This window comes from Haliotis rufescens, unplaced genomic scaffold, assembly GCF_023055435.1.
Source record: "Haliotis rufescens isolate VD_foot unplaced genomic scaffold, xgHalRufe1.0.p SCAF_1, whole genome shotgun sequence".
Taxonomy (NCBI): domain Eukaryota; kingdom Metazoa; phylum Mollusca; class Gastropoda; order Lepetellida; family Haliotidae; genus Haliotis; species Haliotis rufescens.
Genome location: NW_025963779.1, coordinates 84543364 through 84557802, shown reverse-complemented (window position 1 = coordinate 84557802; position 14439 = coordinate 84543364). Strand labels below are relative to the sequence as shown.

At 46.0% G+C, this 14439-nt stretch overlaps 1 protein-coding gene across 1 annotated transcript; it reads right to left on the bottom strand.

Annotated features, from left to right (window-relative positions):
- Window positions 1–3895: 3895 nt before the first annotated feature.
- On the bottom strand, window positions 3896–10784 carry LOC124136992. The gene is made up of 3 exons (XM_046503074.2): window positions 10635–10784; window positions 7741–7932; window positions 3896–4351 (listed from the first exon to the last, which is right to left on the bottom strand). The coding sequence occupies exons 1-3, from the start codon at window positions 10711–10713 to the stop codon at window positions 4182–4184; spliced, it is 441 nt and encodes a 146-aa protein (XP_046359030.2). The 5' UTR covers window positions 10714–10784; the 3' UTR covers window positions 3896–4181.
- Between the last annotated feature and the right edge of the window lie 3655 nt (window positions 10785–14439).

The following is a 14439-nucleotide window of genomic DNA, read 5'->3' as shown; positions in this document are numbered from 1 at the left end:
CAGACATCACCGTTTAAACGGCTCTAGGCAATACGCTGTGCATGAAGCTTGGTGTAGGACAGGGTGGCCTAGGACCGTGTACACTGGGAATCCTCGACGCGAATAGCTGGAAAATTGCTGATGCGGCGTGTAGAGGTAGCCAGAGATTGTAGGCCTGTAGAGGGTAGCGTATGTGTACCCGGGGAAACCCGGATATTGTAGGCCTGTAGAAGGGTAGCGTATGTGTACCCGGGGAAACCCGGAGATTGTAGGCCTGTAGAAGGGTAGCGTATGTGTACCCGGGGAAACCCGGAGATTGTAGGCCTGTAGAAGGGTAGCGTATGTGTACCCGGGGAAACCCGGAGATTGTAGGCCTGTAGAGGGAAGCGTATGTGTACCCGGGGAAACCCGGAGATTGTAGGCCTGTAGAGGGAAGCGTGTGTGTACCCGGGGAAACCCGGAGATTGTAGGCCTGTAGAAGGGTAGCGTATGTGTACCCGGGGAAACCCGGAGATTGTAGGCCTGTAGAAGGGTAGCGTATGTGTACCCGGGGAAACCCGGAGATTGTAGGCCTGTAGAGGGAAGCGTATGTGTACCCGGGGAAACCCGGAGATTGTAGGCCTGTAGAGGGAAGCGTGTGTGTACCCGGGGAAACCCGGAGATTGTAGGCCTGTAGAGGGAAGCGTTTGTGTACCCGGGGAAACCCGGAGATTGTAGGCCTGTAGAAGGGTAGCGTATGTGTACCCGGGGAACCCGGACATTGTAGAGGAAGTTAATGAACTCACAAGATTCTGCTATTTCAGGTTGGGGTTTTCTTAAGCGTAGCATATAAAGGACATTGTTAAATGGACGTTCGAGATTTATATTAGTTTACTTCGAGATCGCAACCATCCCATGTGTGATATGTGTCGCCCGCGACCTCCCGGTCATAGTGTGTTTTCAGTGTAAGGAAAGTATTGAAGATGAATGTCATGTATTGCTGGATTGCCCTGTGTACGATGATTTGCGTGAAAGTTCATACGAAAAGGTCAGTTTAAGCTATCCCAAATTTCAAGAGTTATGCAATACTGATAAACTTATTGTATTTTTTAGATATTATGTATATTTCACAGCCAAAACCTGCTTTATAATTCTCCAACGAAGAAAATATATTTTATATGGCTAGTTACGGGTAGTATATTTTACATACCCCTTTTACACCAATATATTTATGCTGTATATACTGTGATATATTTTAAGTCTCTCGTAACCCTTAACGGGTGGCTTACGTTTATGTCCTTTTATATGTATCTATGTAAATATTTTTGTGAGGTGAGACTCAAATAAACAATCTGTCTGTCTGTCTGTCTGTCTGTGTGTATTAGGCAGCTTAATTGGAGTCTCTATAGGGAACACCCGCCGGTGAGTTAATTGAGCCTAACGTGTATGATATAGTTAGATCACGGCGTTTCAGCTAAAGCTACCGGAGTCTACTGCTCGTTGGTTCGAATCCCAGTTTATCTCCTCATTCTGACCCAAGGTTTCACACTATGCACAAACCAAACACGCATTCATCAGGATAATATTGTATTGATTCAAATATACATTGTTTTATTATTAGGTATACACATGCCCCTCATTCACAACTAATAAACTTGTCCATCTTTGAGTACAGCATGTTGTATATCGTATGGTGCGATCTTTGAGTAAAGTATGACGTATCTATACGTGTAACCTAGGTTGTCAGTAATTGATTATAATGTAACTCTATATATTCTATGTCGTATATCCTGGGTCGATCATCGAGTACAGTGTGTCGATCATTGAGTACAGCGTGTCGAACACTGAGTATAGCGTGTCGATCATTGAGTACAGTGTGTCGATCATTGAGTATAGCCTGTCGTATATACTGTAGCGATCATTGAAGAAAGCCTTCGAAGATACTGTAGCGACCCTAGAGTATAGCGTGTCGTATATACTGTGTCGATCATTGAGTATAGCGTGGCGTATATACTGTGTCGATCATTGAGTATAGCGTGGCGTATATACTGTGTCGATCATTGAGTATAGCGTGGGGTATATACTGTGTCGATCATTGAGTATAGCGTGGCGTATATACTGTGTCGATCATTGAGTATAGCGTGGCGTATATACTGTGTCGATCATTGAGTATAGCGTGGCGTATATACTGTGTCGATCATTGAGTATAGCGTGGCGTATATACTGTGTCGATCATTGAGTATAGCGTGGCGTATATACTGTGTCGATCATTGAGTATAGCGTGTCGATCGTTGAGTATAGCGTGTCGTTTATACTGTCGATCAATGAGTATAGCGTGTCGTATATACTGTGTCGATCATTGAGTGTAGCGTGTCGTTTATACTGTCGATCAATGAGTATAGCGTGGCGTATATACTGTTGACATCACACATATTCAAGCAGCCACAAGTCTCTAACATACCGCAAGCTGCTGTGGTGTGTTGCGTCCCTTGGTCATTTCTGATCGGATTTTATTGGTTCGAATATCAGTTCTCCCTGATTAAGTCATACCCTGCTCATCCTACCCTGCTCAGGGACTTCACCATAGTGGTCAAGTGTCCGTACGACCTTTGGCTTTCCTCCCACTTAACGCTGACTCGCGTGACCGAAATAAGTTTTAAAAACGCCCTAAACCCCAACTGACACTCCAAGTCTATTCGTATATGTTTTATATACTAATTTCTGTGTGGATCATTAAGTACAGTTTTACTGTATTTTTTATGATGAATTCCCCGTGTTTAATCGTAAACGAATATATGACAATTCCTTAATAAACTTATGTGAATTGCTTTACTGGCATGAACGTTATCGTCGTAATCCTGAACAAAATTACGAAATGAAATTATAATTTTTTTATTTTTTTTACCACTGGTCGTCTCTAAGTTTCTTACTATGTATTGTAACGGTAAAATAGTCACTAAGTGCATGTACCATTTGTACACAATACAAAATGTTGGACAAGGACGAGCCTCTGAATCTGTTTAAAATATAATCCTACTTGCCATCAAGGATGTAGTCTGAGAAGACGGTCTTACCCCACTCTTGAACCGGATGTCAAGGAAAGTCATGGCCTGGTAACCTTAAAAACTAATTAACCCTCTAAAAACTTCATTTGTTATTTCGCTCGTACCAACAGCCCCCTCCGTCGGTGGTGTATATGCGGATGTCTACTGTGACAGTCTTGTCTGTATGAAATAAAAACCTCTCACAACATTTAGGAAACCATATGCCGATTTCGTTTTGTTTCGTTAGCCTCATTGATTATGGCAACACCTATTTATTGAAGTTTATAACGCGAAAACTATATATTTGAACGAACTACCTTGCCACAATGTCTCAAAGGTGAAATAAGCATTGACGTACCCCGTTAACTTCGGTGTTATCCTCAGTTATCCAATGGGTTACATTATAAGCTGTAGCAGGACACGGGGGACATGTGTTTTTTGAGTGGTATAAACACCAAACGAGGGACGCTTAAAACCCAATGTACCCCGTGTACTGCTACAAAGAATTTATCTTACGACATGATTTAATATAGAATTAAAACAAATTCAAAATTGATAGAAAACAGCTGTTCGATTCAGCTGAGGCTATCTTGTGCCATGTCACATGACTTACATTGACTCGGAAAAAGCGTGCGGCTTTTTGCTTCGAAGTGGGTATGAGGGATTTATTCTGCCTCTCAGAAATCCACGTGCACCTGTCTTGCTCGTGGCGGGGTAAAGAGATTTCCTCTTCCGCTGAGAAATTTATCTTCCTCCAAGGCGGGATAAAATCGTAGTTTATCAACATCACGTGGACCAATTATTTCTCATCATTCTGACATAGAGGTATGATAACGCCTTTTGTTATACTCTGTACCCACTACTATTTCGGGAAGTAATAAATCGACACAAAGTTCAGGTCATGAGTTTATTGGACAGAGAAACGTTAGTGACAGTGTCTGGATAGGAACACTAACCATGCGTTTGAGCAGACATGAGCTGGTCACACAACATATTGCTTAACGTATGCTGTTGCGACAGGTTGCAGGTCAGATCGCTTCTGTGAATGAAGCTTTACGTGGTGTCCACGAAGCAGTTTTGGACAATTATTATGTTTAAAGGTTATAAATGGTACTGATGTATTTTCAAAATTGTAGATGAGCAAAAAAGGAGTTTGAAACGTGGCTTGGTGAAAACTGATTAAAGTCGACAATAGTCCTTCTCCTCGTCGCCCAGGTTCCCTGGGTATTCACAGATGTGAAGCCTGTTGGAGTACATGGTGTCCTCTCCGCAGCTGAAGGAGAACTCCTGGCCATTGACGCACAGGGTGAAGTTGGTGCAGTCGCCCTGGACGGCTTGGGTGGCACACGCTGCAGTCGAAGAACATGATATACAACAAAGACAACACAAACACTCATTCATTCAGGATTCCATTTCAGTGAGCTGATGACCTTATACCTCGAATCGATCTCAGCGCTTCCGTACTCCAGTGATATAAACTCAAACACGTTCCTTGTACCATAAGTTTGACGTGTATAGGATTGTGTTTAACAGCTTAACGTGTTTAGGGTCTAAATGTGTATACTCCCTTCCTCCCTCCCTCCTAAAAGCTATTTTAGCAGAAAAATGGATTAATTTTGGGTTGTTGTTTTTTATTTAAATTAAGTTATGGGTCTATCTGAGTAATCAGATATACTTTCAGCTTCTTGTATGAGAGAAACACTATTGGTCACTGTTGGTCCAACACATCCCTAACTATGTTTAGATCTAAACATGTCTTTTTGTGTTTAAATTACAAACACATCTTTTTACAGTGTCGTAATCTTTACTGTATGGCTGTTCTACTACGGGTGTACCGACGTACCTCCCCACAAGGCCGTATTACCATGGGTGTACCGACGTACCATCTTGCAAGGCCGTTCTACCATGGGTGTACCGACGTACCTCCTTGCAAGGCCGTTCTACCATGGGTGTACCGACGTACCTCCTTGCAAGGCCGTTCTACCATGGGTGTACCGACGTACCTCCTTTCAAGGCCGTTCTACCATGGGTGTACCGACGTACCTCCTTTCAAGGCCGTTCTACCATGGGTGTACCGACGTACCTCCTTTCAAGGCCGTTCTACCATGGGTGTATCGACGTACCTCCTTTCAAGGCCGTTCTACCATGGGTGTACCGACGTACCTCCTTTCAAGGCCGTTCTACCATGGGTGTACCGACGTACCTCCTTTCAAGGCCGTTCTACCATGGGTGTACCGACGTACCTCCTTTCAAGGCCGTTCTACCATGGGTGTACCGACGTACCTCCTTTCAAGGCCGTTCTACCATGGGTGTACCGACGTACCTCCTCGCAAGGTCGTTCTACTATGGGTGTACCGACGTACCTCCTCGCAAGGCCGTTCTACCATGGGTGTACCGACGTACCTCCTTTCAAGGCCGTTCTACCATGGGTGTACTGACGTACCTCCTCGCAAGGTCGTTCTACCATGGGTGTACCGACGTACCTCCTTTCAAGGCCGTTCTACCATGGGTGTACCGACGTACCTCCTTTCAAGGCCGTTCTACCATGGGTGTACCGACGTACCTCCTTGCAAGGCCGTTCTACCATGGGTGTACCGACGTACCTCCTCGCAAGGTCGTTCTACTATGGGTGTACCGACGTACCTCCTCGCAAGGCCGTTCTACCATGGGTGTACCGACGTACCTCCTTTCAAGGCCGTTCTACCATGGGTGTACTGACGTACCTCCTCGCAAGGTAGTTCTACTATGGGTGTACCGACGTACCTCCTCGCAAGGCCGTTCTACCATGGGTGTACCGACGTACCTCATTGAAATGGCGTTCTATCATGGGTGTACAGACGTACCTCCTTGCAAGGTCATTCTACTATGGGTGTATCGTCGTACCTCCTCGCAAGGCCGTTCTACCATGGGTGTACCGACGTACCTCATTGAAATGGCGTTCTATCATGGGTGTATCGACGTACCTCCTTACAAGGTCGTTCTACCATGGGTGTATCGACGTACCTCCTTGCAAGGCCGTTCTACCATGGGTGTACAGACGTACCTCCTCGCAAGGCCGTTCTACCATGGGTGTACCGACGTACCTCATTGGAATGGCGTTCTATCAAGGGTGTATCGTCGTACCTCCCCACAAAGCCGTTCTACCGTGGGTGTACTGACGTACCTCCTTGCAAGGCCGTTCTACCATGGGTGTACCGACGTACCTCCTCGCAAGGCCGTTCTACCATGGGTGTACCGACGTACCTCATTGAAATGGCGTTCTATCATGGGTGTACAGACGTACCTCCTTTCAAGGCCGTTCTACCATGGGTGTACCGACGTACCTCCTTGCAAGGCCGTTCTACCATGGGCGTACCGACGTACCTCATTGAAATGGCGTTCTACCATGGGTGTACCGACGTACCTCCTTGCAAGGCCGTTCTACCATGGGTGTACCGACGTACCTCCACGCAAGGCCGTTCTACAATGGGTGTGCCGACGTACCTCCTTTCAAGGCCGTTCTACCATGGGTGTACCGACGTACCTCCTTGCAAGGCCGTTCTACCATGGGCGTACCGACGTACCTCATTGAAATGGCGTTCTACCATAGGTATACCGAGGTATCTCCTTTCAAGGCCGTTCTACCATGGGTGTACTGTCGTATCTTTTTTAAGGTTTAGTTATACTACGGGAGTAACGACTGTATCTCCTTTCACGGATTTCTTCGACTGTAGATGTATCGACGGTCCTTTCGCAGGCATGTTTTAACATATGGTTATTTTCAACAACGGCCGGAAGTATAATCTGCTTAAGCAGCCCCTCATGGTGTATTCTCCCTGCAGTGTTTTATTGTACGATAAACAACGACCACGAGTCATTTACGAGTCGGACAAGTCCATTTTATGCACAAGTGGGTATTTCCCGTATATTCTCTCATTTCTCACGTCGATTACGTTTACCATTGTTTCCAATACCGATTGTCATCTCTCCCGCTTTTGGATGCGATGGACATTAGACATTAGACATTCCCCTCTAAAAAATAATGTCGACCAATATACGACTTCATCAAGTTGCGAGCGCATGTTCGTATCTCCATAAATGACGTCATGAAAGAAAAATGTTTTATCGTGAAATAAACCACGCCTCATTCTTCATTGTTCATTGTGATTTATCGCGTAGCTATCTTATATTTAGCGATACAGTGACAGGATTAAACAACCCACCCTATAACATAGAGTTGCTATCATCGTTGAGACAATGTTCCACACGCTACGCCGTATTGAGTTCCTTATTATTCATCTAGCCGTCGAAACGCTAATGTAATATAAGAATAAAGGTCAATCCTACTGAACCATCTTCGAATAAATAACTTCTTAACATTGAATACATAAGTAGGCACACACAATCGTTAGGATATATATTTGATGGTTATTGTAATAAATCAGAAGTGTATAATTAAGAATTTTCATATTGATACAACTTGAAATTACACTGACACGTTATTCAATCTTGGTGTACAGTTGTTAAATAACCACAAGGAAAGTATAATACGATATCTTACTCTCGGACAACTTCATGTGGACAAAAAACAAGAGTGTGTCATGAACTACCTCATCAACAATACCTTTCTCGAAGTTGTACATATATGGAGCCATTTTAGATCAAGGCAGATGTCTTCCAGATCAGTTGGTCTTTAACATTTATTTAAGTGTCATCTTGCTGTATTGACTATACGTATTGTGTAGCTTCTTCCACTTACTTGCGTTGTTTTCCGGACATACGAAGTTGCCTGGAAAGTCACAGTACTGCTTCTCGAAGTCGAACAAGGTCCCCTGTCCACAGTCCTGGGGGCCGAACGCCAGACCGTCAGAGTCACAGCTGATGAAGCGTTGGCACCCCCAGTTCGGGAGACTCACCTTCAGATTGCGGTTGTAGTCGCACAGCGGGATGGCTACAAGTGTGGAGAATACAGAGAGACGATACATGGCAGTGTAACCCGAGGTGACTGGTAGCATAAGGGTAGGAGCGTCACGCAATGGCCACGTAATGGGTAGGCAATGGAGTACAATCGTCAGACACTGTTCAAACAATGACCACACAATGGTCACAGGTCACACAATGGTCACACAAGGATCACACAATGGCCATGCAACGGTCACACAATGGTCACACAATGGCCACACAATGACCACACAATGGTCACACAATGATCATACCATGGTCACACAATGGCCAAACTATGGTCACACAATGGTTACACACTGGTCACACAATGGCCACACAATGGCAACACTATGGCCACACAATGGTCACAGGTCACACAATGGTTACACACTGGTCACACAATGGCCACACAATGGCAACACTATGGCCACACAATGGTCACACAATAGTTACACAATGGTCACAGATCACACACAGGCCACACAATGGTCACACTATGGTCACACAATGACCACACTATGATCACACAATGACCACACTATGTCCACTCAATGGTCACACAATGGTCACACAATGGCCAAACTATGATCACACAATGGTTACACAATGGTCACAAGTCACACAATGGTCATACACTGGTCACACAATGGCCACACAATGGCCACACACTGACCGAGAGTCAGATGGTTCAAGCTGTCCTGACATGCAATATTGCCAGTGTCTACAACCGCAATCAGTAACATGCGTGTGTCTGCCCTAACTGTACAATTTTAAGAGTGCGTATCAAAAACCTGGTTTATCATTATATTGATATCCTGCAAAGTCAATGTTAGCAGCTTTTTGTTGCGATGCACAGAAGATCAGTGCAATTTTGATTAAAGGAGCCAGCCGTGTGCAATGTACTACGATTTGGTCGCTACATGGACCGCCTGGACACGTTTCTTGTAATAACCTTTTCGAATAGATTCAAGCTGCTGTTTCAGATAATATGCTATACGTATTAATCAATATCTGTAACACATCACTAGGACAACAGAAACCGTCATAGATACTACAGCGGAACCTCACTAATACAAATATATCACTCCATTCCAACCATAGAATATACAACTCACGGGGTAAGCGCTGCGCATGACAAACCGGAAGTTGGAAACTACCATTCTCTCGCTTGACAGTAAAACTGTGATTTCACCCGAGCATATTAAGCATGATTTAGGCAAGCTTTTAGCCCCTTTAATGTATGTTTTGAACTAAATCGAACTTGTGTCATGCTTAGAAGGGCTTCCGGGCCACAATCGTTATAGCGTTAACATAGGACACTCAATAGACAGGTGGCTGTTTTTATCTTTTAAAACGACTTTTATCATGCTAACGTACTTTTGTGTCAATTTTACCTTTATTAAGCTATTTTAGGATTTGTATCAATGTTTGTATATATTCGGATATATTTATCAATACAAAAACTACGAGTTGATGGTAGTTTGGTGCGTGAACAAATGTACTGTTTGGACCGAACTTCGCGAACATTCCTATTCTAACTACCCAAACAGTAATCGTGAGGTATACGATGTAATATTGACAGTAGCGTGTGACCTCGCCTAGGTGAACACTATACCAAGCTGGCTGCCGCTCATTTCCTGATGAACGGCAGTATGTCACGTGATTACGTTGTCAATCGAGCGGAGACATTCAGAACTACCAGGGGAATTCCTCAATGTCTAAAAATAACATTAAACATCATTAGGGAAACTGACGACATCGATTCAGGCTATGAATGATGCAGACTTTTGGGGCCAGACAGATCATGTATATGTCGGGTCACCGAAATGAAGCGTCCATTTGAAGCTATGACAGAGAATGCTCGACTCAACAACAAAAATCACTGAGCTCCACACGGCCGTGTATATTGCTTCGGGAAATCCAACCGCCCCGCCTCAAGCGGCAATCCCCGTCATCAGCAGCAGTAGTTTGACTCAAACACACACTAAAAGTTCACAGAACGTTAATATCAATCCATTTTCAGCATCAGCCGGGTCTGGATTTCTTTCCAACGCCGCCATTTTCTGCCGTTTGTAAAACCAAGGGATGTCACTCCAAATGGAATGTTTAGGACGGATGACGTCACGACTCTCCGCGTTAATATAGTTCGCTTCAAATAATTAAATTTTGATGTTTAATGGATAGTTTTGTTATGATTTATGTATCTGTCAATGTAAGGATTGAAGTTGTATTTGACGTTCATCAGCTGATGAAGACAGTGTCTCAAGTGAGCAAATGTACCATGGAATTTGCTCACGTGAGGCACTGTCTTCATCAGCTGATGAACGTCAACAAATACAACTTCAATCCTAAATGAATTCCAGTAAGTGAGTTTGGTGTAATGGCGCTTTTAACATTATCTCGGTAATATCAAAGGTTAACTTATTGTGTGAGGAAAGCCAAAAGTCAGAAATCATAGACGTTTATCGCTTTGTCGAAACAACCGAGCAGAGATATGGTGCTGACAAACCCACACTCATGATCAGGGCCAAAACCGGATTAAACCAACGACGAGCAGATCCTGAGACCGGTAAGTCTTGCAACTCGCCACAGCGGATTGTCTCAACAGAAAGCCCGGTGACATATTCTAATCCGGGTCCCCTCGGGACCGGAGACTGACGTTCCTCACATAAATGTAATATATATATGCTATGTAGAAGTGAAGCTTACGTGTGCCCTGGTATTGGACGTTCTCTTGCCCATATGCAGAGACAGACAGGAGTAGAACAAGTCCGATTCCAACCACCATCTTTCTGTAACGAGGCTTGTTGTAAAGTCTTGGTTGGCCCACAGCTGATGAGGCCGAAGAGCTAACTTTTCCTTAAATATATAGCCGCCATCCACGTCAATATAACATGCCATGTGTATAGAATCCCATGTTCGCTATTTGTAAAGGAAATCCTATGGTTTCAATCAGAACATCGCCCGATGAGGCCGTGGGTTAATTACCTTGACCCCTGAGACGTCGTTCACTGCAGTCGAGGACTTAAGATGCCACATATGCAATTATTAACGCTCGAGTGCAGAGATTGCACCGGGAACCTCCTTCTTGTAGGTGGCTATGGCAACTGAGTGTTGATTTCACTTGGCCTCATGGTATTTCCTCACGTGTAATAGGTAAATAAAACAATTAATGAAGCTGAAGCCGTGAGTCACCCCTGTACGCAAAATGACTCTTGGATCTATTTCTTTCTTTTATTTAATCGAAGGGAATCTGACTCGCTAAGGACATGGCGCACAAAATTTGGAAACAATTGATATAAGCAGGGGTCAGTACAAGGGAAACGTCATCTCGGCGTTGTTACTTTGTCCCCGACTTACAGCTGATTGATGCCTCAATTCAACTGGGCTGCGTTTCACAACGCGATCTTGTAGCGCTGATGTGATCGTAACTCCAATACTTTAACACAGGCTTACGACATCCGTAAGTCTAAGATCGTTTTGCGTTAAGGGGCCCTAGAACCCGTTCCCAAAAGCGATCTTCGTGGACGACGATCGTTTGCCAGTGTCAGAGATTGGAATTAGGCCCGTCTTTGCACTAATACTGCTTCGTGGACGACGATCGTTAGCCAGTGTCAGAGAATGGACTTAGGCCCGTCTTTGCACTAACACCGCTTTGTGGAACTAGTTCTCGACCCCGTTCCAAAAAGCACCCTCATTGCGACGACTATCGTAAATGAAAGATGGAATGGGGAGTTGCGATAGTTTGAACACTAAATAGATTTTAAATGTCTGCTGTCATTATATACATGGAAGGATTAGAACAGTTGCATGCAGACAGCATATGTGGCATTGCGCGATGTGTGCATACAATACCCTGGTGCCGACACGTCCAATGATGTATACCTGTCCAGACACCCTGCACGCTGCCTACCTGGACCGACACGTCCAATGATGTATACCTGTACAGACACCCTGCACGCTGTCTACCTGGACCGACACGTCCAATGATGTATACCTGTACAGACACCCTGCACGCTGTCTACCTGGTGCCGACACGTCCAATGATGTATACCTGTCCAGACACCCTGCACGCTGTCTACCTGGACCGACACGTCCAATGATGTATACCTGTCCAGACACCCTGCACGCTGTCTGCCTGGACCGACACGTCCAATGATGTATACCTGTCCAGACACCCTGCACGCTGTCTACCTGGACCGACACGTCCAATGATGTATACTTGTACAGACACCCTGCACGCTGCCTACCTGGACCGGCACGTCCAATGATGTATACCTGTACAGACACCCTGCACGCTGTCTACCTGGACCGACACGTCCAGTGATGTATACCTGTCCAGACACCCTGCACGCTGTCTACCTGGACCGACACGTCCAATGATGTATACCTGTACAGACACCCTGCACGCTGTCTACCTGGACCGACACGTCCAATGATGTATACCTGTCCAGACACCCTGCACGCTGTCTACCTGGACCGACACGTCCAATGATGTATACCTGTACAGACACCCTGCACGCTGTCTACCTGGACAGACACGTCCAATGATGTATACCTGTACAGACACCCTGCACGCTGCCTACCTGGACCGACACGTCCAATGATGTATACCTGTACAGACACCCTGCACGCTGTCTACCTGGACCGACACGTCCAATGATGTATACCTGTCTAGACACCCTGCACGCTGTCTACCTGGACCGACACGTCCAGTGATGTATACCTGTACAGACACCCTGCACGCTGTCTACCTGGACCGACACGTCCAATGATGTATACCTGTACAGACACCCTGCACGCTGCCTACCTGGACCGACACGTCCAATGATGTATACCTGTACAGACACCCTGCACGCTGCCTACCTGGACCGACACGTCCAATGATGTATACCTGTACAGACACCCTGCACGCTGTCTACCTGGACCGACACGTCCAATGATGTATACCTGTCCAGACACCCTGCACGCTGTCTACCTGGACCGACACGTCCAATGATGTATACCTGTACAGACACCCTGCACGCTGTCTACCTGGACCGACACGTCCAATGATGTATACCTGTCCAGACACCCTGCACGCTGTCTACCTGGACCGACACGTCCAATGATGTATACCTGTACAGACACCCTGCACGCTGTCTACCTGGACCGACACGTCCAATGATGTATACCTGTCCAGACACCCTGCAAGCTGTCTGCCTGGACCGACACGTCCAATGATGTATACCTGTCCAGACACCCTGCACGCTGTCTGCCTGGACCGACACGTCCAATGATGTATACCTGTACAGACACCCTGCACGCTGTCTACCTGGACCGACACGTCCAGTGATGTATACCTGTACAGACACCCTGCACGATGTCTACCTGGACCGACACGTCCAATGATGTATACCTGTCCAGACACCCTGCACGCTGTCTACCTGGACCGACACGTCCAGTGATGTATACCTGTACAGACACCCTGCACGCTGTCTACCTGGACCGACACGTCCAGTGATGTATACCTGTACAGACACCCTGCACGCTGTCTACCTGGACCGACACGTCCAATGATGTATACCTGTCCAGACACCCTGCACGCTGTCTACCTGGACCGACACGTCCAGTGATGTATACCTGTACAGACACCCTGCACGCTGTCTACCTGGACCGACACGTCCAATGATGTATACCTGTACAGACACCCTGCACGCTGTCTACCTGGACCGACACGTCCAATGATGTATACCTGTCCAGACACCCTGCACGCTGTCTACCTGGACCGACACGTCCAATGATGTATACCTGTACAGACACCCTGCACGCTGTCTGCCTGGACCGACACTTCCAATGATGTATACCTGTACAGACACCCTGCACGCTGTCTACCTGGACCGACACGTCCAATGATGTATACCTGTACAGACACCCTGCACGCTGTCTACCTGGACCGACACGTCCAGTGATGTATACCTGTACAGACACCCTGCACGCTGTCTACCTGGACCGACACGTCCAGTGATGTATACCTGTCCAGACACCCTGCACGCTGTCTACCTGGACCGACACGTCCAGTGATGTATACCTGTCCAGACACCCTGCACGCTGTCTACCTGGACCGACACGTCCAATACTATCTACCTCTAGTGACACTCTGCAAGCTGTATTGACCCGTTATGTACCTTTGCTGACACGTGACATGCTATATACCTGTACTGACAAGTGGGTTGCTATATACCTGTACTGACACGTTACATGCTATATACCTGTACTGACACGTTACATGCTATATACCTGTACTGACACGTTACATGCTATAACACTGTACTGACAAGTGGGTTGTTATAAACCTGTACTGACACGTGACATGCTATATACCTGTACTGACAAGTGGGTTGCTATATCCCTGTACTGGCACGTGACATGCTGTAGCACCGTACTGACACGTGACATGCTATATCCCTGTACTGACACGTGACATGCTGTAGCACCGTACTGACACATGACATGCTATATCCCTGTACTGACA